We start from the raw sequence: 24245 nt of genomic DNA, 5'->3' as shown, positions 1-24245 counted from the left end.
ATTTGAAATCAATTTTAGTGTCTCACCCAAACTGTTTTAATTCTCTTTCTTTGAGGATGCACAAAAATATCTATGTATTTTTCTGAGCAAAAAATTAAGCACTCTCATACTCTCCTACCATTTCCATTCCCAGTACTGATAATTATTACCATCATTGAATTGAACATTGCACTTTCCTTACTGCAGGTTAAAAAAAATAAAACAAAACAAAACACCTGTCAACCTATTCTGATTTACTTCAATTCCCACAATTATTTGGAAAAGAACCCATTGCACTCTAAATCATCTTCTTTCATGTAATACCCATTGTTCTCTGATACTTTTTATGAGTTAGAGAACTTTTACCTCATGATTATATACTAAAACGACTGAGTAATGCCTTTAATAGTGTTCAGTAATGATTATACTGACTTACCCCTAATCAAATATGTAAGAACTATTTTATGGTACTGGATATTTATATTTTCTTATAATTCTTCTAGATAATGTTACTTTTTCCTTTTAATTAAAATATTTATGTATTTTCAATGTGATGACAATAACTGTATTTGAGATATACATTCTGAGCTGAATTTAATAAAAGTAAATCTTGTTTGCATCTCTCACACAAAGAAACTTGCTAAAATATTTAGAAAAAATATAGGATTGTAAATCAAGAATGTAGGTTTTGAAATTATTCTAAAAATACCTTTAGAGTCATAAAAATTTTTGATATACATTAAGTATATACTATAATATCATGATATATAAACCTGTTAGTTTAAACTTAAATCAACAAAGTTTTTATAATGTATCAGGCATTGTGCTAGATGCTGGGATATTACTGCTTTTCTTGAGCAAAGGTATAATTTTTATTCAGTGTCAGTTCTAAAACTTTCCAAGTTAAAATTAAATCATTTAGCTTTCAGAATTTTAAATAGATTTATATTTCAAAGGACCTTAAAATTAGACTACCTATTTGTTATAATTAAAATATAGTTTCACATATTTTTAAATGTGGGCATTTAGTTTCTTTATTGCATTTTTTGTATTTATTTGTGCAGTATTCACACTGTTATCCTTAATGATTCTAAGATTTATTTATGATTTACTGATAATATAACTATATAAAGTAATTAAAAATAGCATTGAGGCAAATCCAAGTATTTGAAGACTTAAAGGAACATGAGTTCCTTACACCTATTGCGTTTGGGCAGTTAATCTTGGGGAATTCAGTTCTCTTCATGTGTAGAGATTACAATGGCACCTACATATATGGCTTTAGAAAACATTTATTGAGTTAAAGTGCTGAGACCAGTATTTTGTATGTTGTCAGTGACTAATGTATGCTAAAATTTATTATTATCACATTAGTCCTTGGAGAAATTTATGTGAACTGGCTTGTTTGTCCATCTATATAAATTTTATGTTGACATAAATTTAAGGAATTGGATTTATCAACTACAGAAATAAGTAGATTATGAAAGGGCTTGGCTCAGTTATTAACCAAATGTGACTTACCACGAGTTCATCTGTTTTGTGTGCACTCATTATTGTATTTGGACTCGGGGCTTTTAAAGCACAGTGAAGAAATGCATTGTGTTTGACATCAGAGATTTTGGGTCTGATTTCTGCATCCAGCATTAACTAGGTCTGTGGACTTGTGGTCAGTTAACTTCTTGCACCTCAGTTTCCTCTCTTGTGAGGTATACTTTGCACATTTATTGAAATATTAAATAAGAATATCCATCAACAGTATTCAGTATCTGAGTGTCACACAGTAACACCCAATAAAATGTACAGTTATAGCAAATACTTAAATATTTCTTAAATCAATAAGTCAATCAAACACAGCCATTAAATAGAATCCAACTTTCATTTCTCATAAGCACAATTTGAAGGCTGAAATATTAAAATAAATGCAGTTGTAACATAAACTTTAATAACCGGTGTCATTTGCAACCTCATGTTAGCTCTATATTTGACTATTCCTCCAAAGAGTGAGGAAAACTAGTCATTCCCTTGACTCCACTTCCATATTCTCTTTCTCAAACTTACTTTACTTTCTCATGGAACTTCACTGCTATACTTGTTGGCTACCATTTTGGGGTCAGATGGAATAAACTGGGGTGAGTACACATAAATTAGTGCATTCCCTGCCCTCCTCTCAGTTCCATCCAAGTTCATGTACATAATGACAAGTGGTTATGTGATAACAATACCACCCACACCTACTGTTTACTGAGCCTACCTCCTTTCTAGTCATTGTCTCACCCACTTTATTAGCAGGAGCCTTGCAAGAGACTGAGCAATAGAGTCATACTGAAAAGAAGAAAAAGGGTTCTACGAGCTCATAATCAGTGCAATGTCAGAGAAAAATAGTATAGTAGTTTTTAGTACTTGTCTGAGTTTTGCTTAATGGGAAGAGTAACACTCAAACAAAGCGTAGTAACCAAAGATATAATTATAATTTTTTTTGAAAAGTTCCACATGATTTTAAATAATATCAATTGGAAGAGAACCATGTGAAATAGTAACTAAGCAAAACTAAGCAATAGTTTTATTGCTAAGAAAACTTACTACATCAAGCACTAAATTATTTTTTATGAGGACTAGTTTTACTTACTCCTTTTAGAAACTTGAAGTTTGAGTTTATATTTAGCTCAAAATAAAGAGAAAACATATCAGTCTGAAAAGCTGCTCACTTATTTTCATTCTGATAATGAACTGTATAATTGTTTTAACTTACCTCTTAAAATTTTGTTTGAACCTACACCTTCATAAATATTTAATGTATCCATATAATATATGTTAAAGGAATCGAAGCTCAGTTTAATGGAAAGTCCTTGGTTTATACTAAAGTAAAAAAAAAAAGAAAATACGTTACTACACTTAGCAATTGTCACAACTCTTAATACATTCTAGAACTTGAATGTAATTTTCTAATTGTACTTAAAACTCATAACATGGGATCAATACTCAACACATTTTTAAGTATTTGGTACAGTATTGATGACTATCACAAGGTTGTATGGCAGATTTCTTGATTTTTTTCAATTCACAAGACTGAAACTCTTTATCCATTGGACAGTGACTCCCCGTTTCCGACTCCCCAGTCCCTGGCAACCACCATTCTACTTTCTCTCTCTATGAGTTTAAATACTTTAGATGTGTTATATCTGATTAAATCTCCTTGCTAGTAATTGGTCTGTTCACATTTTGTATTTCTTCACGATTCAGTATTGCTAAATTGTGTGTTTTTCGGATTTTATTCATTTCTTCTAGGTTATCCAATTTGTTGGCATATAATTATTCATAGTAGTCTTTTCTGCTTGTTTTAGTTTCTGTAGCATTGCTAGTAATTTCTCCTCTTTCATTTCTGATTGGCTATTTACCATTTTTTAAATTTTTAAGTTTTTAAAGTTTATTTATTTTTTAAAAAGTTTTATTCATTTTTATGTTTAGAGGGAAGGGAAAGGAGAAATAGAGAAACATCAATGTGTGATTGCCTCTCACACACCCTCTACTGGGGACCCTCACCCACAATCCAGGCATGTGCCCTGACTGGGAACCGAACCAGCGGCCCTTTGTTGTGCAGGTTGGTGCTCAATCCCCTGAGCTATACCAGCCTGGCCTATTTGTTCTTTTTTTTTTTTAAATTTATTTTAATCATTGTTCAAGTACAGTTTTTGTTCTTTTTTCTTAATCTAGCTAAATGTTTGTCAGTTTTGTTAACATTCAGAAAAAAACTCTGTTTTCTTGTTTAAAATAGTTTTCTTATTCCTTTTTAAACTTATTTCTGCTTTAATACCAATCATATCTTCTTTTTCTAACTTTGGGCTCAGTTTGATGTTTTTCTTGTTCCTTGAGGGGTAAAGTTAGGCATTTATTGTTATAAACATTACATTTAGTACTGCTTTTTATCTACCACATAATTTTTAGTATATTGTGCTTTATTTTTATTTATCTAAGGATATTTTCTAATTTCCTTTTTAATTTGTTTCTAAGACCCATTGATTATTCCTGAGCCGTTAGAGGCTTGCAGTTTTCTTCTGCAGGAGTTCCTAATGTCTTGCTCCCTCTGGTGACCATATGTGGCACTTCAAGTTCTCTGGTTCTGGGGTAGCAAGCCACCCCATTCTCTCTTGTACTTTGCAGCCACCAGCCATTCATCAGCCCAACTCATGGGGAAAAAAATAACAGTACTTGGGAAAGCCCTCGGAACAGCTGCAATGTCGGAAGCAGGCTGCACCTCTCTCCGTCCATCCTGAGGGAGAACTTTTGAATTGTGCACCATCTCCCAATTACGTCAAGACATACTGACCACAGCGAGGGGCTCCTGTTCCTCTTTACTCTCAGCCCTCCTCAGGCATGGGAACTATGCTGGTTCCATCAGTGCTCCACGTGAGGCCAAGAAACGAGCCCCTTGGGCAGCCCATGGAAAGGCTACAAGGTTGAACGCATGCTCCAATCCTCTGTCCTTCCAAGTGAGAGGCAGTGAGCCAAGACCAGATGCTCTTCTGGTGTGGATCTGTGCTGGCTTGTGGGAGGAGCTCACAAAGTAAAATGAATCTGATCATGTTGCCCATTTATTTCAATGTTGTCGTTATTGGCTTCCTGCTCACTGGGGGTACTGCAATCCCTTACTTAGATTCTAAATTTCTCATGAATGTATTCTCATTGGTAAATGGGTGTTTCTGTGGGGGAACAAATGCTAGGGATTCCTATTCTGCCATCTTACACTTCAATGTATTTCTAGAGATATTTCAAACTGATTTTCATATGACTTTAGGCTAAAACATTATGCTTAAATTATATGAGGGAGGACCCTACAAAAACCAAGATTTATTTATAAAAATTGTTTATGTATTCTTATATGTTTAAACTTCAGTCATCTTCAAAGTACAGTCGTCCCTTGCTATATGACGGTTCACTTGCTGTGGCTCCACTGTATCTCAGGCTTTAAAAAACCCACTCTAGGGCACAGGAGGCTGTTGTTGGGCCCGTGGAAGTCGGATTTTGCTATTTTTGGTAAAAAAATGCTGAACCCTCAGCGTGGTGTGGTCAGGTGTGCTAGTAATCACCCATCAGGAAATGGGCAAACGTGTTGAAAGAGTCTTCACAACAGACTCACTGAAGCCGAACACAGCCTCTCACAACACCACCAGCTGGTACACTGGTACAGATGGGTCCACCCTTCAGAATATAATTCTGTTTTTTGAGGGCATCTTCCCTCATACTTTATTTGCAGCATAGCAAAATTGAAAGAATACGTATATGATTTAAATATGCAAATTAAGGAAGTCAATTTTTAAAAATTTGCATAACTTAATTAAAATTTTTTGAAGACCAAAATGTCACTTACAAAATGGCTCAGTGCGGGATATATCATTATTTCCTCATTTGGAATAGTTTTAAAACAAGTTACTTATAATTTACATTGTAGTCACTTACTGTATTTCAGTATTTTTAAAACTCTTACTATTTACTTTTAAAACAAACAACAGTGAATAAGGACTTCTTTAAAGTACATGGGTTTTGATTGGTTGGTACCCCCTTAGGTGGAAACCCCATGTTATCCATTTCCTTTGTAGTTGTTAGTTACATACTTAATTGTCTTGCCTACCAGAAATTGTGTGACTTAAATATGAGATTAATTTATTCATTCATACTGTCTAGTACTTTGTAAGCTCTAGCACAACTTTTTGATAGAAGTAATAAATTAATCTAGTTGGCTGACACTGTAAGAGAATAGAATGAAAAGTGTGACAGGTTCACTAGAAAGTTTTAATTTGATATTTAAATATAGGATTTTGGTTTCAGATATTAAGTTTGGTGGAAAGGTCTTTAAGACAGCTTCTGTCACAACTCCACACATCCCTGAAGTAGCAGGAGAAGAATGCGAACAATCTGAGTCTTTTGGAGGTAGAGCAATACTCCCCTGAAGTCCTCCCTCAGAAGGGAAGTGGGCCGCAAGGTGAAGCAGAGCAGGGTGATCGTGTCTAAACTGGCTGAGGACTGAAAAGGCTGCTAACAGGAAAAGACCGAGTTTTCAAAGCCACGTAGGAGAATGACAGGTGGCCTAGCCTCTGAGGCTGGCTGTGGAGGATGCTGGATGAACAAGGCCTACGGACCAAGTGTGTGGCAAGCTTGGTTTTTTTAGTAAGTTATCAGTAATTCCTTGGCTAAATTAGGAAATTGTGTACATTCATCACAAATGTAGGTAATTTTGAAATTCTAAAGGTCATTGTTGGAAAATGTCCATTTGTAGCAAGACCTCAGTTTTGGCAAACACTGAATTAGAATCCCGGTCAGGGGCTGGGATTTATTCTTCAGGGAAGGAGATTAAGATCTTGTAATGACAATGACTATGAGGGCAGGATCAAAAGATGTCTGAACAGAAACACAGGTTTTTGAACCTGACCAGTATTTGCTAGAGGGAGGTAAGCCGAGAACTGCCATCAACATCTGGACCTCAGTCCAGAGATCAGGTTCCACAGTTGTGGAGTGGATTCTGGGATGTGTACGTTAAGTAGTGCAGCAGAATTCTGAGGTGCTCTCAGGTTTCAGGGCCATTGGAGGAAGACAAGTAGATGTAAGAGATGCCACACTCACGGGTCACTCTCAGGTATATTAAGGAACCATGGGAGGCTGGCAGGAGTAAAAGGAGATCAGTGTCAGAGGCAGCAGATCTTCCCAGCCCAGACCGAGCAAAGGAGAGCAAGGCAGACGGTGGTGCTGCCATTTATGTAGATTCTACCTGTGTTAGGTCGGTGCAGGGGCGGGGGAGTGAGCCTGCTGGTGAGAACTTTAGGGAATCCACCATCAACACTGAAGAAGACAGAAGAAGAAGAAATGAAGAAGACTTCAGGGATAATTTCTGTTCTTTTAATTAAAGTTTTGGTGTTTCCAGAACTTTATATATATATAAACCTTCATGTAATGTGGTTTCAAAATATGAAGCTAAGGGATGCAAGAGCAGTTCCCTAGGAACCTTTGTGCTCAAGAGCCCTTTGCTCTTTCAAAATAGGTGATTGAAGGTAGAGAGAGAAATGAAAACATATTGTTTTTTTTATTTTCTTCTGATTCAGAAAAGCACAACTCACTTGCAATAACAACACAGGAATTAATAAAAGTAAGATTAATTAGAGAATATAATATCTGATATTTCTATAATATTAGACATTATAGTTCCTTTCTGTTTTTTTTGAAAGGAATGGGTAATTTTCTAAATTATTTTATGCATTTTGCATTCCTGTTTCAATAGCTAATCATTTTATAGGCCAGTTTTACCGAGCACTTCTTATTTGGCTAAGCGCTTCATATTGATTATTCATAATAACGACTTTGGCTTCTGTAGTTAGAAATGCTGAATTCCATACATGTAGAAATTTTTGGTCAAAGAGAATTATTTAGTCATTTGCTTGAGATTTCATGTCTTTAATTTGAAAAAACCAAATTTGAACCCACACAGTCTGTCTCCAGGGCTCACATTCTCAATATTTGATACTCCGCTAAATGTGGTCTTAGCATATAATTCCAGGGCTGGCCTGGCCTAGCTGAAAATATAGTTTATTTGCCTTTTAGACATTAATCTATCATTTAATTGGTCATCTTCTAAGCCTGTAGGAAAAATTATTGCCCTTACTCCAACTTTGATCACCATTAGGAAAAAGAAACTGTCTGGTACTGTGCTTCACTAATATTACAATCCATTTTGGAAAGAAAAAAATAAGCATATGATTTATATAATTAATTAAATCATAAGTTAATCATGAAGTGCAGAATTTATGCACTTCATAAATTTAGGTTGTTTAGGTTAATATTTTATATTCTTTGGGTTTAAAAAATATCTACTCACTAATGGTAGATTTTTTAAAAAATAGTTTTTTTTTAAAATTAAGTAATGAAAAGGAAGTAAAAAGAACAGAACCATACAAATCTTTAATTAGCATAGTAGCATTATAGCAAATGATATTACTGTTATAACAAAAGTACTGTTTTCTGCTTATAAGCCCTGTAAATTTGAACTAGATTTATTAACTGGATATAACAATTAAATTATTTTTATCTGGCATTAATAAAAGTTGAAAGGTTGCATGAACACATCATTTAGGATTCATGTTTTTCCCATTTTCAGAAGTAATTTAAGATTTTTCTAAGGGTTTCTGCTGACATTTAGAGTAAGAAATAGATATTTTTCATTTTACTTATGAACAATGCTAATAATCATTTCTAAATGGTTCTTTTTAAATTTGATAAGAGTATAATATTGGAATCAATGTCCCTTGAACTGGTTAATTTTTCACTTGGCAAGAATTACTCAGAATTGCCCCTTTATTTTTTTGCTATGTGGAACAAGATTGTATTTAGGAATGAAAAAGTCATAATTTCATAAAATAAGTGTTCAGGTTTGAATGAGTGAGTTGAGTGCTAAAAGGTGCGCAGCAACACACAACTCACCACCTCCATGCTGGGCCTCGCCGCCCGTAGACTCCCGGCACAGAGACGGCTGCAGGTTTACTGCCAACCCAAGACCCCTGGTGCGCGATTTTAAATACAAAATCGTATCTTTGGCGCACAAGCAGCATGTTGTGTAGGACGTGAAAACAGAGGAAATGATGCTCCTAGTTATATTACAGGGCTTTCATGGAGCTTAGTTTCAAAATAGAAATTATGTAACGAAACAGGATGTTGTTCTTATTTTGATTATTGCCAAATAAATGTGTTTAAAACAATCTTTCCTTCATACTCCATCTCATCTCTGGGATATGTCTACATAGGAAAACAACCTTGTGAATCTTGTGGGGCCATTTCCTACCATTTGTTTGACAAGAACCGGAAGCTCTGCTGTTTAATCTTCCTTCACCAGCTGTTAGACTGATTCTCCCGGTTTTCAAGTGAATCATCACAATGATCAAAACTATTTTACAGGAGGTTAGATTGGGAGACCATAATCTCGTCCAGCTGTTTTAAAGAACTAACCGGAATGCTATTTTTTTGAAGTAAATTCCATAGAACACATACACTGAATGCTCTGTGGGGAAAATGTTCAGGGACTTCATAGGAAACATATATTGGTGGATATTTACATCACATAATAACTTATTTAAAGTGATGAGAAGTTATGTACACTTTTAAAAATTGTGATGTGTTTATTTCAGTATTTCTCATATTTGAGTAAAAATTATTTCCCCTTAGAATATTTGGAGGAAAATCTGGTGACATTCTTCTGTGAAAAATGCTTTGGTGAACATTAAGGTAGATCAGCCACCGGCAGTCTGATTATTTTGATCACCATAATGATTAGATTGGTCAGCTGAATTAAGAGCTTGGAGTTTAAATATATAGTGTATTTAAAGCTGATCTAAGTGTAATTCAAGATACAGTGAGAAGGATGTGTATAGAGGGTGGTCCAGGTCTTATTCTGCCATAACTAAGTCACACCACAGGAAATTTTCAGAGAGATGCTGACATAATGAGAAAGGAACTATTCTGTCATCAGGATGTGTATGATGTGACATATCATTTCTTGTGACACACAGAAATATACATATGCTGTTTAATTTGGCAGCGCCTGATTTGTGCCAACCACAGGAAAAAAGAAAACTTGCTATAGAGCTGAATGAGATCGTTTTAAGTTTTAGAAAGTATCGTTCATAGGACAGAAGACCTTTTTAAAAGGTTAAGAGCAAGAGAGAAACTTCTTGGACAGGTTATCAGTTGGGAAGGCTTTGCTTCATAGCTAACGAAAATGTCAATTGTCAAAAAAATGGATACATCACTAAGGGTGAAAAGACTAATTACATCAGAGAATGACTTTATGACTTAATAACAAGGATTAGAAGATGGCATATTACCGTATAATCCACTGGCAAACAACACTTGATTTAGAAAGCTTTGGATAAGAAGTAGCCTCGAAGGACCCCGCAGACCCAGTCAACAAAAATCTTCCATCACAAGCTGTGGCTGTAAAAAATGGCAATTAATGGTAGGCAAAAACAATCTTGGAGGGATTTCTCAAATGAAATGGGATTTAATTTGGTTAATGAACACTTTACAGAACACTCACCACTGAACATGAGTTAGGCTATTTTACAAAACTGAAATGATCTGACGGAAGTAGATCTCATGCTTAAAATCACTGGTTATCATCTGGCACTTTTACACACCCCAGTATAGAGTCCTTTAGACAAACATTTTATTTCTAAATATTAATGCCTTAGTATAGTCTTTTGTATTTGGAAGGAAGTGAATATACCTGAATTGTGAACCTCCAGTTTAGAAAAATGCCTACTAATATCTTGTCATATTTTCCCCATTAAATTGGAGCTAAAATGAATCTCGAATATATGCAGTAAGCGCTGTGTCCTCCTGAAATAATCAGAATATGGCAGGCACGTGATCTGTATAACAAAGTGGCCTAGACAGAATTCAATCTATTTTACTTCATTGTTCTTGCCCCTTTTGTATGGACTTGCTATGTAGCTCAATATTTTCATTCAATACTCCTGAACGTCTTGTTTCTATGATTCCTCATTTTCCTCTTTTACAATAATTCTTGTAACACATTTCATGTACATTTCACTACTTCTTTGTAATGTCATGTATTACTAGACATCTTTAATTTATATCTGAATCATTTCAACTAGACTAAAACCATCTTGAAAGCTTGCACCAGGACCCACATCCTATACCATTTTATTTTGTACTTGCTGTGTATAGCATGTGCCAAAATTTTTTTGATTTTTACAATCTTTAGTTTTTCTTAGATTATTTTCTATATACTTAGTTACATAGTTCTGTTGATATAATGGTATAAAATAATGATTCCTAGACTGTGTTCTTTTTCACCTGGCATGTTCTTAATTCCTGACATACCAGAGGCATTGATGGAGGGTAGGGAAATCAAAAAAATTTGTCAAAATTAAATTTCTACTCCTGGAAGCTGAGCGCTGAATAAGTTAATTCTAAATTGAGGATGGAAAATCCCATTGTGATATTATATAGCAACTCTGTTAGGTTATAAAATACAAACTATTATATGACATCAAATATTTTATATGGGTGAAAAATTAAATAATAGAACAGCACACAAAAACCTTGGTAAAAATTTAATAATTTTAGTTTTCAACAATTTTTGGTGTAATTTTTATAAAGTATAAAAATGACTTTGGCAAATAAAGTTTTAGATTCAAAGGCTTTTTAACAACAATGACCTAGGAATGGGTTGTACTGGATTATGACTTGATAGTCTGGTTCCCTATGGAAGACAACAACAAAAAAGAAAAACTGAGAACAGAAAAGATAATAACCCAAGATGCAAGGATTAAACCCTGAACAATATGTTACAAACCTCAGGAAAGAGATAAAATTGTGACTTGTTGAGAGAAATAATCTCCTTGTGTATAATCTTGGAACAAACAAAAGTGGCTAAGTAGAATTTATATGATTTCAAGATAAAAAGTAGAATGTGTGACCTTCTAATGCAGAGCTTAATACTTTTCTAGACGCAAAAGAAAATCTCTTTCACTTTCCACTCTGCCCACCACAAATCATGCGAAATAATTCGGACAATTAATCCCTTATCTTCAATGATCATAAAAGTAAGAATACTTTATGTGATATTTTACTTCCCCCTGTCTATCAGTAGGTTGCAGAGGACATACAGGAGGACCTGGGCCAGATGGAATGGTGAAGGAGCTGGTATCCTCGACGCTTACATAAAACCTCAGCCCTCTGCCACCTTTCCTGGACTGTATGTAAATTATAAATAAACCGCTATTGTCTGAGATTGCTAAGATGGTTTATCACTGTATTTAGCCTGTCCTAAAGAATATGATTAATTTGACTGTTCGCTGTTGTAAAAAATTGCTGAGTTTTAGTGGGAAGGGAGTACCTACAGGTCAAGTTCTGCTCTAAAGGGCCTTCAGTAAATTCCTCCATACAAGTAAAGATGAAGAATATTCCTGAAGGCATTTAAAATAAAATGGCAATAAAATTTAAGTACTTATAATAGCAAAGTTCATAATATCACAATATTATTATTTCAAGACAGAGGTTTGTGTTAGAGACTTTATATACTTTCTCAGTTAATTTCAGGATATTTCTGGAGAATGGAATTTTACATAAGGCCATGAAGCAGGATAACCTTTTGGAGAAACAGACATAAGCCACCTGTGGCTGAGTAGGGTTACTAGGTGTTCAGGGTTATAGCTTTTTAGATTACAAGTGCTTTCCAATGCAGTATCAGAAAAAAATTCTGAATGGGAGATAAATGAGCCTCTCAAAAAAATATCAGCCATTCTACTGCACTATCTGAAATGCTGTCTGTAATGGGATGGGGTTTATACAGGGATGCTCTTAGGACCCCCTGATATTTCCCTCTTTTGGCTGAATATTCACTAATTGAGTGTTTGCACAGGGCATTGGATTCTTCAGGATGCACAAACCAAACTTGGGTGGATGCGATCTATGTCCATGCATGCAATTCTATTGTGTACAACATAGCAGTATACAAACAATCTGTGGAGACTTTTGCCAACTTCCAAATAGACCAGAACATTGGCCTAAAAGTTGTGAGTCAGCATCTTCCCTTCTCACAGGTCAGCTAGAAAGTGAACATTCCTGCTGATGCAATCCTAATTGGAAGAGAAAAACAATTTAAAGAATTCTTGGTTCAGCCACTGTCAGCTATAAGTAGTGCAAGCCTAAATAACTAAAGACTGAAAGAGGAAGCTGTGTGAGGAAGTCAACATTAACGTGACTATTAATAACACAGAGTAGAATTAGAGAGAGAAACAACATAGAGCATTGCTCAATTTTGCATAGAAGGAATTCCCTTGGATTAATTTTTCTGTGAATGTAGATTGATGGACAAGGGCTTTCATGTAGAAAGGCTCCTTGAGTTGGGGCTGAAGCTATTGGCTTTGGACTTGTCATTCAACGATTAAATGATAAATAAAACAACTTATATGCCTGAATTCTAGCTGGGTTAATTTAGAGTAATTGATTGATGTGTGCACTTTTTTATTCAAATGTTTGTTCTATTTATTTTTCAAACTACATACACTGCTACTTTAAATATATAAATAATGAAGAGAATCAAGGAAAATATGAAATGGAAATCCAGGGGATTAATAAAGTTAGTGACATGGATGGCAAGTTGACATTAAAGTTCAATCAACACAAAATCTCCAAGATACGAAAAAGTAGCGATGCACTTCAATTGTCCTTAACACAAACTTAGAGAATTAATTCAGTTTTAATACTGAGGCTCATGTCATGAATTTACAGTGGCTCCGAAAAATAATCCATGACTTTCTAATTTACTTTATGACAAGTTTTAAGATCCATCTATGGTAATTTTTAAATGTGCACCAATATTAATTTATCATAAAAATTATTAACTCCATGAGAGTGAATACCAAATTATAGGTGTAGTTCATTCTTTGATTGTTCAATTTATTTTTATATCCCCTACTTAAAATTATTGATCATCATTATACAGACTTAAAGCTATGCGTCTCTCTCTGACATACATTACTATTTTTGAAATATAAATCAACATCACCAAAATCATGTACCACCTCATGATGGCACACTTGTATCACATTCTCCCTGAAAAGGTTTTGGAAACTTCTTGAAAACCATAGCAAAAAGCATGTTTCTTTCTTCTTCTTTGAATAACTTAGTTACATAAAATAGATTTAAAAATATTCTGTAGCCTGCACTTTCTTCCAATATGCTCTGAGTGCACTTCAAAGTATGTAGTTAAACTTTGAAGGTTTGAATTTTATCCAAGAACATTTGTATTAGGATTTCTTAGAAGAAACCTCTTTAGTTGTTGCCTTTTTTTTTTTTTGGAGTTGGTGTTGGGGAACACACCAACTCCCTGTCTTTTAAAGTATGCATTAAGCGGATAGGTAATTTTAAAAACTTTGGTTGTCATTGGAGCATTCATCTTCAATTAATATCAAGCAAGAAGAGCAAAGTGAAACAAATACTGGAAAAGCAAATTATGGAAAATAGTAACTACGGCCTTTGGACGTGCAGGAACTGGTTGTGCTCAGGGTCACTGATAACACGGATCATGAATCATACCAAAACACTACTCAATTCATGCTGGCTGTTTAATTTTTCAAGAACCAATTCTAAGTTGGAATTATTCAAATAGGTCTTTACATTGCTTATCAATCTATCTCTCTGTACATTTCAAATACTTATGCCATAATCATTCATATATATGCTACTCAGCTATAAAATGAGGAAATAAGTCAGAGTAAATATGTTTAAATCACTTAGAGCCATGTTTGGCATTTAGCAAATACTACTTAAGTGTTAATTCATAATAATAATAATAATAATAATAATGTGTTAACAAATGTCAAAATTTATGAATAAAACACAGATGTTTTATTTATGAGACTTTAAGATCTTATTCTAAATTGGCTTCCATTATTTACAGAACTACAACTCAAGTACACTTTTTGTCTACTTGTTTCTATGTCAAAAAGCAAATAAAAGCAACAATCAAAATTAAAGTATGGCAATTACTGTGTTGGGCGGTTAAAATGGAAAACAAAGATTGATCTTACAATAGTGAAAAAACATGGAAAAAATCATTCAAATTCATAGTAACTACTTGGGAATAGTTTAATAAGAGATGAAAAAGGATGCTATTCTCCTCCCCCATTTATGATGGGCACCGTCAACCACATGTTCTTTCTATTATCCACACATGAAATTCTTTTTAATTAATTAATTTCAATTTTGTATAATAAAGTTTAGGAAGATATCAATATAGTTTATTAAAGGTTTTATAGTACATTATAATCACAGCTTATTGTGATATCTTATTCTTTATCAGTTTCTGGTATCTGAGATGTGTGTGTGTATGTTTGTGCACACAGTGAGGATGGACATATACAAACATGGTCTACGTATACCTATTCAAGGCCCACATACATACTTGGTCTAGGCGTGTGTACTGTGGATAAGACAAGAGGTTTTATGGAAAGTAACCTCTCAGGGTGATCTGACCATAAATTCATAACTGCACAGGTCATGACGGGTAGTCACTCCCCAGGCATATAACTTCTTTAGGAAAAGGCTAATTTTTGCCTTGAGCAAGCACCTCCATTGTTTCAGGGCATCTAGGTTAACATACCTTTGAAACACCCCTTTCAGATTCCTCGTTCTAGTATGTGGCCATCCTTTCAGATCCCTCCTTCTACACAATTGTACTATTCTGTAATCGGATGCCCAGCTTGCTTTTCTCCCACCTTCACACAACAATCCTGATGTTCCCTCCTTAATTTCAAATGCATAAAAGACACTGCAAACCTCCAGAGCATTTGGTATCTTGCTTCCAGGCATATGTTCTCAGTTTGGCTCAAGTAAACTCTTATAAAAGTTCTCCACAGGTTTGGACATTTCTAACATTGACAGTATATATACATGGTCTATGTAAAGTAAGGGGGGAGGGAGAGAGCAGGGAGGGAACATTACTTACCACAAGTTTTGTTGTCTTCATCAGAACCATCTGGACAGTTTAATTCTCCATCACAGAATAAATCATTTGAGATACATTTCATAGCATCAGCACAAGGCCTTGAACCAGGCTGACACTCCACTGAGCCGTTTCCTTTAGAAGAAAAGATTGAATTTTTACTGCATACCAGACTTAATTTCTTACTATATGTATAATGTTAAATATTCATGTATTTTTGTCATTTAGGTTTTTACTTATAGACATATATTTCAATTTCTACTATCAATATTTGTTTCATACAATAAACTCACCATCTGTAAAAATTTAGAATTTTATACCTTGAAAAAAGTTTATTCATAGATGTTAAATATAAACATTTACTTGTTTGCTTTTAATCTTGATAAATCAATTCTGCAGTTTTAACATCTGGCCCCTAATGTTTACCCCTCCAGGGATTGTTATATATGTCATATAGGACAATTTATTGGAGTATTTTTCACATCCTCTGCATTACTGTAATCATTTTGTTTACTTATAAACATATATGAAAATTTTGTGGCTGAAGTCAGGGTTTGCATTCTGAAGAGCAAAATTTGTCAGTGAAAGCCATTTCCTGGTAAAGTAAAACACTTAAAATTCCCAGCACGTTGCTACATTGAGTAGTGACAAAACCCAATGAACATTCCCTTCAATATTTGTTTGCTGCTTGGGGCAGAGGCTCTGAAGTGTTCTATGCTATAGTCTAGGGGGCAGGGGGTCTGATTGATGTGCACCTATCAGCCGCTCCTGTCTGCCCCTGCTCCTCTTCCACGTACCCATATATAGAGGTGCAGCAAGAGACGCATTTTACTTTAAGAAACTAAGTTGAAAAATTTAGATGCAGTTCTAAAAATGACATTGTCATATCTTCACCAGATAAAGACATATGTTTTTATGTTTCAGAGCAATGTGAGAATTTGAATGGTTTTTGTCTTGATCAGAATGACAAGGATGGTTTTAAGTTTTGAAAAATCCTTAAGCTCAATAGCATTTTTTTTTGTTATTGTTCATCTTAAAGCCAGCACTGCAGTGCCATCTGCTGGGTTTTAAAAATACATTTTATTCTGAAATTTCTTCTAATGCCACATGAAATTAACTGAGAAAAAAAGTGCTTATGAATCTACTAATACTGAGTTTGGAACATTTATGGATAGGGTTGCTGAGTAGATATACAACTAAATTAGACTTTTGCAATAAGCTCCAGTTAGAAAGGATATACATATTGAGAAGTTCATGGATCACTTAACATCTAAAAATTGAATAGGACAAAGATCAGAGCTGTTCCCAAATGACAGACTACCCCCATTTAAGACAACAAAAAAAGAATGATAAAAGTGATATTGAGTAAACCCAAATGCATACTATAACCATTGATATCTGTGAGAGAATCACCGAAAGAGTCCCTCATCATTGAGTCACGGATCTGTGAAAGGTGGAGTGTCAATAGTATTCCATAAATGCTTGCTAAGTAAATAAACAACAGAAAGTCTTTACTCTGGAAACTCTATGTCTCATTTTAACAGTAGTTAATAGAATTCTAAGAATTCAGCATTTGAAAGAACAGGTTTTGGGGTACAGCTAGGAAGATGTAAACTTTGTTTGCTCTGATGCTTCTCATGGGAACCTCACTTCTTGATGCTGCGTATCTCTGTTCATTGCCTATTACACTCTCTAGACCCAGCCTCAAAACCACAGGGCAAGGAACACTGCTTGGGAACCTTTGATGTCATTAATGATTATTCACTCACTCCACAAGAATTTATTGCATGTTTATTTGTGTCACAAATTTTTAAGGGGATGGAGTCAAAAGGAAGAGTAAGACAGAGACTCTAGGCTCATGGGACTTGGAGTCCAGTGACAGACTGAATCATTAACTAATTAGTTTTTAAAGAGATATTTTAAAAAGTGCGGTGAGAACAAGGACTAGGCAATTTGTTTCTTTCTGAGGCAGAGATTGTAAACATCTCTACAAAAACTGGGTTTTGAAGGATTTCTCAAAACATACCAGGAAGAGAGGTGTATAGAATGCATACATGGTGTGACATGTGACAAGAACACATAAATGTATGGTCCACAGATGAATCTAACTTTTCTGGATGGTAGGATGTTTGTGAAAGTCGTGCAAGGCAGGGAGTGTGGTGCCAAATCCTAGGGAACTTACTTTGTTTTGTAAAATGTTAGAAAATATTTCTATAGACAATGGCATTGAAAATTTTTAGGTATATGTGTGATATGACCAGTCCATGTCTCATTAACACAATTCTGGAACCAAATGGAGAATGACATGCAGAGAGGAGACAAGAGAAGCCATTAGTTGGTAAAGGAAATAGCTGATGAGGGTTGGAACTCTCACACTAGCAGAGGAAATGGGGCGTGGACTGTTACTATTTTACAAGTAAAATCAGTGGGCTTTCGTGGCCAGATGTGCTCTTGAACAAAGGCAGGCGGAGAAGGAGTGCTAAGAATGATGCTCACACTTTCAGAGTTAAATTACTAATGGTCATTAGTCACAATAGTGAATAAAAGAGGAACAGATGGTGGAATTAGAAAATAACTCCAGTTTGAAGTATTTTGATTTGAAAGTGGAAATATTAGGAACTCTAGTTTATTTTGTGCACTATTTCTCAGGACTCAGCTTTATAAACACTTTTCAGCTACCTTGGTCAATGAAGAAAGGAAAGTTCTTCATACTGAAACCAATATAGAAAATGTAAATATAATTGTTATATAAGGGGAGTGCATTTTAGGGTACATTTTATAAGATTGTATTCTTTACCTCTTCTTACATACACACATATGGCAACAAATTCCAACAAAACCATTGATTAAAAATTAATGGTTACAGAAATTAGCCAGATGCCAGTATTCTAAAAATGACCTTCCAACTTTAAAACTAGAGTTTTTCGACTCGTGGACTACTTTATTTGCCTTTTCATCCCTTAATTTTTGCTTTGTTTTTTATTTTTTTGTAAGTCTGCATTGTTCTTCTCAATAGAGAATTTTAGGAAAGGAGGTAAATAATTGTATTTTAAGAGAACATTAATTGGTTCCATTTACTAGAAGTTGATCAAATTGCCTGAATATTAGTTACTGCCATTTTGAGTGAATAAAAGACATGCACATATTTTTATATCTATATGGTATTTATTTTCAGGGTATTCATTTTCTGGCATATTATGAAAACCCACTAATAAATTGGTATTAGTGGAGTTTTGCAAATGAAAGGTTTTAATTATCCATTTACGTTTGTATCATGAAAGATTCAGTACCAGCTCGATGGGATGACTGCAGCATGCTCCAAAGTCACAGCGAGTTCTAGTGATTTGGGATGAAGAACCACCTACGCCTTCCAGGGCAGCCCGTGTTTGGCAGGTGGAGTCTGAAAAGACTGACATCCATCCTTCTCTTCCAAACCCATTATAATAAATGTTACATGCAAGGCAATAATTTGAAAATCGTATTTGGGAAATCTTAGACTTTAATTTTCCTAGTTATTTAAGTGGGGGTAATAAAGCTTAGCAGCCAAAGCTGTTTGAGACAAATTAAGCCCAAGAGCCTTCTAGCGTACTTAGTAGTGCAAGTAGAATTGGAATCCAAGAATGTCTGCCTCCACAGACCAGGTTCATTTTACCATACTGTCCTGGAAAAGTACATATCACCATACAGAAATTCTCATCTACTTTGATAGAACAAATTTAATCTCTGTAGGAAGACTACGGATGGTCAATCCAAATGAAATTACAGTGGAAAGATACTTTAACAGCTCTGGTATCATGTACACAGAAATGTCTCGAGTGCTTTAGCAGTATATACATGTTCTCTTAAATGCAGAGGAAAAAATAACACTTAAAGTCACAACGCATTTGGGGTCAGGGAAAGGCCCTGTGTTATAGTCCTGAGGCAATTCAATTGAGGAGCATAATTCTACACGATCTTAGCTTTTCTTTACCCAAATTTAGGCTTTTCGTTAAATCAGACCATTATTTTTCTTCAGTCCCCTGACTCTTCCACATAGTGGAATGATAGTGAGATTGTATTTTGTGTGAGACTGAGGAAGCCCACGGTAGTCAAACTTTGTTTTTCTGCAGTTATTGCCTGCACAGTAAGTAACAAAAGACTAGAACAAGCTGTATGCTACAAACCCTTCAAGCATTTGAACTACTGCCCAAAACAACCCCTCTAGGTGCTCTCTAGCAGCCAAGAAATCAGTGCAATGCAACTGTGGTTCTCATCTCTCTCCTCTAGTGTTCCAAATGGGTTAGTAAAACTTTATGATAATTGGCAATGAAGGCAGTTGAACAATAGAATGTAATCCTTATGGACGTTGTATCCACTATCATATAAAAATTTTCTTTGGCAGAACTTATAATAGTATTAATTCCAGGTATATGATGCATGCATTTGCTGATTTTTCTCAAACTCTGTCTTTCAGGCATGTAAAAATGAGAATAAACTTAACATCCTTGAACAGCATATTCATAATAAATTATGGCTTGGAAACTGTGGTTCTCAAGTTTAATTGCCTCGTTCCCTGCTATAAATCTATAATATCTTGCCGGATGAGAGGAATAAATAGGACAGATGATTTGAAACTCATAGATTCAGTAGAAGAGGGAATATGATATTTTGCCACCTACTTACCTTATTATAATTCTTTGAGGATTGATTAAGGTAATTCAATAGTCTCCAAGAACAGGAAACTTCAGAAAAGGAGTTTTTTGTCAAATAAATCATCGGATTAAAATGAGCACTACTGATTACAATCATCTTGTTTTTTAACGTTAATTTCGTTTTAGAGAATTCTTAAAAAAAACCCCACAATGTATCCAACTGCATTTTTTTCCTAAGTCAGAATGGGGAAGGGATAAGGGATATAATATTGGTTGTGTTTTTCCAGGCATAAATTGGGACAATACTGTGGTGGTGTCTGTATTTTCCCTTTTAATACTTATGACCACTCTCTAAGGTATAGGTCTTAATTATCTTTCAGACAATAAATACAAAGTTAAAAATGACGAGGTAGCTTGCCAAACACTACATAGAGAGTAACTGGTGAAATTAGTTAATGGTAGGGTCACCATGCCTTTTCAACGATTGAGAATTGTATGTTACTCTGTGGTTTTCATTCTGCGTATCAACTGCTTAAAATGTGAAAGCTAAGAATAAATGTATGCTGATCTCATTCCTATAGTTTCTTCGTAAGAAAAGAGATTTCTGCCCCCTTCTCAGGAAAGGAAAGCATGGGAGGCATATCACCCTATGTTCTCTGTTCCCCATTCATTGTTTGCTTTGGCTGGAGGGTATTGGGTATGTGGTTCAGCCATTTTTTACACTTTTGATGGGTATGTTTTCAGATTAGTAAAGGGGGAAAACTTAAGTCCAAGGATTTCTTGCTTTGACATTGATTTTTTTTTCTCCTTAAGTTGTCCCACACATTTCCCTCAGGACATTCTATACACCTAAGGGGCTCTCATTGGGTCAGATGACTCACTCAATGGACCAATACACAGAGAAATAGAAAATGGGGCACTAATTTGGATACTTGTTGCTGACTTTCAAAGTTTTGAAAATAAACTAATCAAAATATATTCAGATTATTCTTTCAGCTTACTTTTAGACTAAACAAATTAGCTATTACCAATCCTAAAATCATTTTTTGAAAGTATGTTGAAAGGTGATTTTAGATGCCATAGTCTTCCACATTGGAGAAGGGACTGTGGGCTGAAGAGCAGTTTTAATTTTCCATATGTTGTGCAGCTATATGAGTAACAACTAAATACAACACCAGGCAGGCTTATCCCGCCATGAAAGATCTCTAGGGGTTTGGAGGTACGATGGTTCGTTTCATAAAGTATTTTAATGATCCATGCACTTCCTTTTCAAACATCACATGAAGTCTTTTATACAAGAATTATTCAGTTTTACCCAGAAGGGTATTTACATAGAAATGTCCTCTCCTTTTATGTATATAACAATTGATACAAATTTGAATAACACAAAAATGGCAGTGTCATTTTAAGAGCTGAAGATCTAGGCAACATTGCCTGAATGGAGTCTACCTGGAGAGATTAAGAACATATGCAGGCGCTATTCAAGGTGCTTCAGTTAGGACCAGACAGGCACACTTTAGTTAACCAGCAGGTAGATAAAAGAACAGTAATTACTAGAAATCCAGATAAATTGTCACATCAAAATTACATACTAGGAGTTGGCACAAGGTAGACATTTAATGAAAAATTGTTAAATGAATAAACCCAAGGTTACTTTGGGTTACTTTGGTAGTGGTTTGGCACCCAGTACTGGTGTCAGGAGGTGTGAAAATACATTTAAAAATCTCGTTTTAAATAAAGCCAGAAAGCCCTACAGGGGGACCTCTCACATACACAGAACCACTCACTGTTATCTTGCAGTTTTTAGCAGAAGAAACATTTTCTTCTTGCCTAGCTAGCAACAGGCCAAGCCAAATATAAGACACCATGACTCAACCAATAAGAAGTCCTACATTTCAAATTCCTGTATCTTTCAATGGCATCTTGTTTTTCACAGACCCTCTCAACTCCCCCTTTTTGTCTAAAAAGTAATGTTCACTCGGTTTTTCCTTAGTGTGCATATCCCTATTTGCAATTCCTCTAGCAATTCCACAGTCAACCCATTTTGTGTAAAATAACTGGCTGTTTTATTTTTAAAGTGAACAGAGAAGAGTGCAATCATGTCCAACTTGCATGCAGAGAGAATAATCAAAGACAAAACCCATCACATCTGATGAACCTACGTTTTGATCGCTCTGATAGCATTCTTAGCCACAGATAATAAGCACAGTTGCAATAGAGGACCTGAGTGAGGCCAGATAATCCAGGCATTAGCTCAAAAGGTACTGCTATCTTCTGGTGAAATCTTACACTAAAACCGCAAACCTTTAAGCTCTAATTTTCTTATCTACAAAGTAGAGGTAATATTAACTGCTGTTTTGTGAGAGAATCCACAGGAGCCTGAAATGGAACATTAGTGAAAACTTTTTTAAAATGAAAGAAATAATATGATTAAAACTGACCTGGGGTTGCCAGAGGACTGTTGGTTGTTAACTTGCCTGTAAGAATAAATGACATTGAAACAACTATTACATTTTAAATGTATTATTAGAAATTTATTGTATATTCTTTCCATTTAACATTTAACTTGATATTTTTTAAGTTACTGTGACTTATTAGTGTCTGTTAAGTGAAGAATATATCATTTGTATCTGGATCTAAAAATAAATATTTTGCTTTAATTCTTCTTTAGAATTGTAGAGGGGAGGTTTTCAAACTTTTAAGCCATCTTGTGTTTTTTAAGGACAGAATGTGATTTTTTAAAGATTTTATTTATTTTATTTTTACAGAGGGAAGGGAGGGAGAAAGAGAGAGAGAGAGAGAAACATCAATGTGCGGTTGCTGGGGACCATGGCCTGCAACCTAGGCATGTGCCCTGACTGGGAATCGAACCTGCGATGCTTTGGTTCGCAGTCCACACTCAATCCACTGAGCTATGCCAGCCAGGGCAGAATGTGATGTTTTTTAATCATCAAAAATAACTAAACGTAGGATTCATTTTGTAGTAGTGGCTGTAGACTTAAATGTTCTGGGTTAATCTGATGCTATTTGAAAAAGGAGCTTGGAATATACTTAGACCACAGGCTTTGGAGAACAGAAAAATTCATTTTAATTCCTGAGTTTGACACTATTTAATAGCTGTGTGACTCTTTTAAGAAGAAAAAAATATTACCTCTCTATATGATTATTTTGAGAGTTAAATAAAGTAATGTTTGTCAAATATAGTACCTGGCCCATATAGTTACTTTTTTAAAAAATAGAAATTTCAGCTTTATAAAAAATAGTTATAATTATAAGGAATCCCAAAAGTAATATCTTTATGGTTTTATAGCAAGTTTCCTTTAAAAATCACTGATATATAATTTTGATATTTGGGATAACTCCTGAAAAAATCAGAAAAATGGTATTATTCATGATTATGAGAAACAGATTTTCAGAGCAGTAAACACTCGTGCTCAGTGATTCTGGCAGTTGGCAGAGTCAGGGTTAATGTTCATATCAATGATTCCATTCAAATCATTTTTTCTATAAAAGAATAATTTTACATTTTAGATTAGATGGTTAATTCAAAAATTACTGGTAATTTCCCAAAACAAACTCTTTGGGTGGTGCTGTGGTCTTGGTAAAACAAAGTGAAGTTACAAACGTAAGGAGCAGTAGTGTCCAACTGCGGTGAGAAAGATGGGGTAAAGAAAATGCTGGAAAAGAGCAAAGTTTACCTGAAGCCTTAGATTCTCCTTTGCAAAGAGTGCAATACATTTTGAAACTTTCTTTCCCTCATTCCTAGTGACCTTGTAAATGCTGTGCTTTCACCTCTAAGACTGTATGATCAGAGTCTTATTTTGGGGTCACACAAACACAATTTTCATTTAAAAAATCATTTATGTACACATTTCATATTTGGGATGACTGGCAATATTCAGAAAATTGCATTATTTATGATTTATGAGAAACAGAATTTCAGAGGGGGTAAAGAGACATGATCAGTGACTCACACACACCTCCATCCATACAGGTATACACGTGTCTACAGAGCTGAAGCTATGACACTAGAAATGCATATCCTTGGCAGATACAAGTAGGCATTACGAGCTCTGCAATATTATGAACTACATCATTCCTTACCAAGTTTATGTTTCTTATTC

The 24245-nt window shown here is 34.9% G+C and overlaps 1 protein-coding gene across 1 annotated transcript in view; it reads right to left on the bottom strand.

The window, feature by feature from the left end:
* Positions 1-24245, bottom strand: part of TMPRSS15 (transmembrane serine protease 15) — a 115654-nt gene that overhangs the window by 76423 nt on the left and 14986 nt on the right. The window contains exons 5-8 of the mRNA XM_028505196.2: positions 22563-22598; positions 15494-15625; positions 9840-9948; positions 2729-2835 (exon numbers count right to left, since the gene is read on the bottom strand). Of these exons, the coding sequence (XP_028360997.1) occupies positions 2729-2835; positions 9840-9948; positions 15494-15625; positions 22563-22598 (384 nt within the window). The remainder of the gene's footprint in view (positions 1-2728; positions 2836-9839; positions 9949-15493; positions 15626-22562; positions 22599-24245) is intronic.

This window comes from Phyllostomus discolor, chromosome 2, assembly GCF_004126475.2.
Source record: "Phyllostomus discolor isolate MPI-MPIP mPhyDis1 chromosome 2, mPhyDis1.pri.v3, whole genome shotgun sequence".
Classification (NCBI taxonomy): domain Eukaryota; kingdom Metazoa; phylum Chordata; class Mammalia; order Chiroptera; family Phyllostomidae; genus Phyllostomus; species Phyllostomus discolor.
Note: the sequence above shows the minus strand (reverse complement) of the source record. Positions and strands in the feature narration are given on the sequence as shown.